The sequence below is a fragment of the Tupaia chinensis genome, unplaced genomic scaffold, assembly GCF_000334495.1.
Source record: "Tupaia chinensis unplaced genomic scaffold, TupChi_1.0 Scaffold149011_1, whole genome shotgun sequence".
Lineage (NCBI taxonomy): Eukaryota > Metazoa > Chordata > Mammalia > Scandentia > Tupaiidae > Tupaia > Tupaia belangeri.
This window is the reverse complement of record NW_006208857.1, coordinates 155,478-158,816: the sequence shown is the minus strand read 5'-3', so window position 1 is coordinate 158,816 and position 3,339 is coordinate 155,478. Positions and strand designations below refer to the sequence as shown.

The 3,339-nt window shown below is 54.3% G+C and overlaps 1 protein-coding gene across 4 annotated transcripts in view; it reads right to left on the bottom strand.

Annotated features, from left to right (window-relative positions):
- The window catches only part of RBP5 (retinol binding protein 5), a 6,621-nt gene extending 4,357 nt beyond the window's left edge, over positions 1-2,264 (bottom strand). For 3 of the 4 annotated variants that reach the window (XR_003548288.1, XR_003548287.1, XM_006170774.3), the window contains exons 1-2: positions 2,075-2,255; positions 1,646-1,824 (exon numbers count right to left, since the gene is read on the bottom strand). Coding sequence is in view for 2 of the 4 variants with exons in the window: in XM_006170774.3 (XP_006170836.1) it covers positions 1,646-1,824; positions 2,075-2,147 (252 nt within the window). In the remaining 2 variants the exon portion in view is untranslated. Of the gene's footprint in view, positions 1-1,645; positions 1,825-2,074 lie in introns of all 4 variants that reach the window. The other variant, XM_027769222.1, reaches the window with a different exon arrangement.
- Positions 2,265-3,339: the final 1,075 nt, after the last annotated feature.

Sequence of the window (3,339 nt, the reverse complement as noted above, 5' to 3'; positions counted from 1 at the left end):
CCGTGGTTTGTGTCCCGGACCCGGTGGCTTAAAACTCATGCCAGGCGCATGTGCGTGCGTGCCCAAGATCCCGAGAGGAGAATGGAGGAGAAGGAATTGCAGCGTGACCATCCCCCCTGGGGGGTGATTTCTCGCTTTCTGTCTCTATGTCTCTCTCTGTCTGTCTGGCGAGCGCACGCGCCCTACAGTGAAAATCTCTCCAAAAAAAAAATAATAATAAAATAAATAAAAATAAATAAAAACAAACATAAAAATATCACCCTAGGGCTAACCTGTGGCCTGGTGGTTATGCGAGTTGGATTCTACATGGCCTACCATATAGTTTGAGTCTTGAATTCTGGGGCTTGAGAAACATGCTGAGTACATGTGTGTGTGCCCGAAATCCCCAAAGGAAGGAGAAGCGGAGGAGGGATTGTGGCATGACCATTCCCTTGGCCAGTGCTTGTGCCCTCTTGCAAATTAAAGCAAAGAGAGAAGAGAAAGACATCACCCTGGGATTCAGGAGATGGCTCTAGTTGAAGGATGTAGGAGAGGTCTTCAAATGTTTCATGGAAAATGTATATTTTGAAAAATGTATGTGTGGGACCAGCAGGTGGTATGGTGGTTAATGTACTGGAATTCTTACATGGCTGACTGTGGTTCAAGTCCCAGACCTGGCAGCTTGCTTTCTAACTCTCCCTCTCTCACTCTCTCTGGCAAAATTCATGTGAATAATAACAACAATAATAAAGAAATAAAGAAATAAAAATTTTAAAAAAAGAAAAATCTATGTGTGAATTCGAATCTTTTTGCATCAAAATAAACTTGTACTTTATTTATTTATTTATTTGGAGAGGTTTTTGCTATAGGGTGCATGCGCTCGCCAGCCAGACAGAGAGAGACAGAGAGAGAAAGCGAGAAATCACCCCCTAGGGGAATGGCCATGCTGCAATCTCTTCTCCTCCATTCTCCTCTCGGGATCTTGGGCACGCACGCACACACGCCTGGCGTGAGTTTTAAGCCACCGGGTCTGGGACTCGAACTGCGGTTGACTACATGGGAGTCCAGCGACACAGCCATTACACTAACTGCTGGTCCCCAAAATAAACTTGTACTTTAATTCCATTTGCCACAGACTTTTTGAAGTCCCCTTGTATGTCAAGGGCACTTTATAGATGACAGCGGAAGGCATACGTGCGGGTGACAGCCCAAGGACAGTGTACAGACAGGAGAGAGAAGATCAGTATAGAACCTGAATCCCAGTTCGAGGCATTAGTAGGAAAGTTAGGGTCTTCAGAGGAGACCAAGAATGACCACGTAAGGAACAGAAAGAATGCAGGGAGTCAGGTTATGGCGGCTAAGGAAAGAGACTCCGAGTGACCAAAGTGTCACCAACTGGAGGATGAGCAGGTTTTTGCACATTGGAGGGGGTGGCCCTTTTCATCACTTTGGCTGGTCTAAGAGGGGGCATAGAAGAGCTAGGAGAAAGTCAGGGAGCACTAGGACCCGGCTGGTCCCAGACACTAGTACCCTGGGAACCCCCTGGCCTGCTGTGAGGATCTGTTTCCTTGGCTCTGGCTGGCAGAGGTGACAGTTTGGCCCCAATTGTAAGGAGGTACCTGCTCATGAGTACAACACCCCGCCCTGCACCCAGCCTGAGAAGTACCTGGCATTTGCGTCCATCCATGATGCTCAGGTCCTCCTCGAACTCCACCCCCACCTCGAATTCCAGAACGTAGCTGCGGAAGGTGCTGAGCGTCTTCACTGTCATGTGGTTGCCCTGGTGGGTGATCTCCTTGTCTGGCTTGAGCAGCAGCACTATCTTCCGCAGGGCCACGCTCACGTCTGTGGGGAGGGCAAGCTCTCAGCACCGGGCCAGCAGCAGCCAGCAGCTCCCCACAGCAGCCCCTGGGGCTGGGGGCTTCCCCTCAGCTGGGTCTGGGACTGTGGGTTCGCCCCTGTCTGGCAACGCCCCTGGCTGGAAATGGATCCCGTCAAGTGCCAGCTCCTGGGCCTTACCGCAGCGTCTGCCTTCTCCATGGAACGGAGGGGCAGGAAGGGGTAGGGAGAAGGGAGTGAAAGGGGTCAGGCTTACTTAGGGCTTGCAGGTAGTCCTCCATGTTCTTCTGCGAGACGAAGCGGTAGTAGCCGGTGAGGTTGGGAGGCATGGTGGAGGCTGGCCGAGGTGGGGCTCACGGTTTCAGAGGAAGCAGGAGAAAGGTGAGGCTGAGAGACTCCCCAAGAACACAGGAAGGTCCACCACAGGGCTTTTATAGGGCCAGTGCCCTGTTGCAATCCGTCCCTCCCAGACTTCTCCCCGCCCTCATGATGAGTCTGGAGGGGCAGGGACTTGGCGAAGTCCGGTCTGAGCTCTGCTTTTCCTGAGGAAGGAACCTGGAGTGGGATCTAGAGTGCTCAGTCATCCAAAACTCGAACCTTTCCGAAGGTCTGTTTCTGCCTGCACCCGACTTCTGGCAGGCCTGGGAACAGTCCCAGAGGTCTGAGAGGCAGTTTCCCAGGGGAGGCAGCTCTGGCCATGTGGGACGGGGTCAAGTTCAGCACTATCCTGAGGGATTGAGCTGGGATTGAGCTGGGATCTGCAAGCTGAAAGGAGAGCAGGTGGGGACAGCGACGAGAATCCTGTAGCTCTGGCCCTTAAAGGAGGTGGCTGAACCGGGACCTCAAACTGCCATTGCAGGCTCTTGGTCCCAAAGGACCTTCGGGAGGAAGGCAGAGAAACTGCCCTTGCCAGGCAGAGGGGCTGTCAGATGGGGTGTCGAGTTCAAAGTCTGAAACAGGAGGTGAGGGAGGAGTCTGGCTGGCTGCTCTGCGGAATTTGACCCTCTCTGGTTTGGGACCCAGGGTTTCCCTCTCCATCGGAGTCATCCACGACACCATCGCCCCAGCCCCTCAGCCCTCTGACAGCCTGTGCACACCAGAGATGTCCCCCTGGTTGTGGTGTGTGTGTGGGCACCTACATTTTGTGTATCTAGCCTCCAGCCTCCTCCTGTCTCAAACCTGTCTCTGACTTCAGAACCCCGGCTGGTTTATCGAGGTTTCGGTGGGACATCTAGGGAGGAGGCCGGGAGGACAGACAGTGGGAAGAAAGAGCCTGGCATTCGCTGGGGTGACAGCCCCACAGGTGTGTGCGCGTGTGGGGTGCACACAGGTCTCAATCCTGCAGCCCCCGAGCCCTTGCCACCGCCCGTGTCGGTCCCGCGGTTTCCGCGGAGACCTGAGCAGGGGACGGAAGCGCCGGGGCTTCTCCGGTGCAGACGGGGGCTTTGACTTGGCAGCTCGCAGAAGGCACGCGGCGGGGGCTCGCCGGTGGCGCCGGCTGTGAAGGAGGTTAACGCAGAG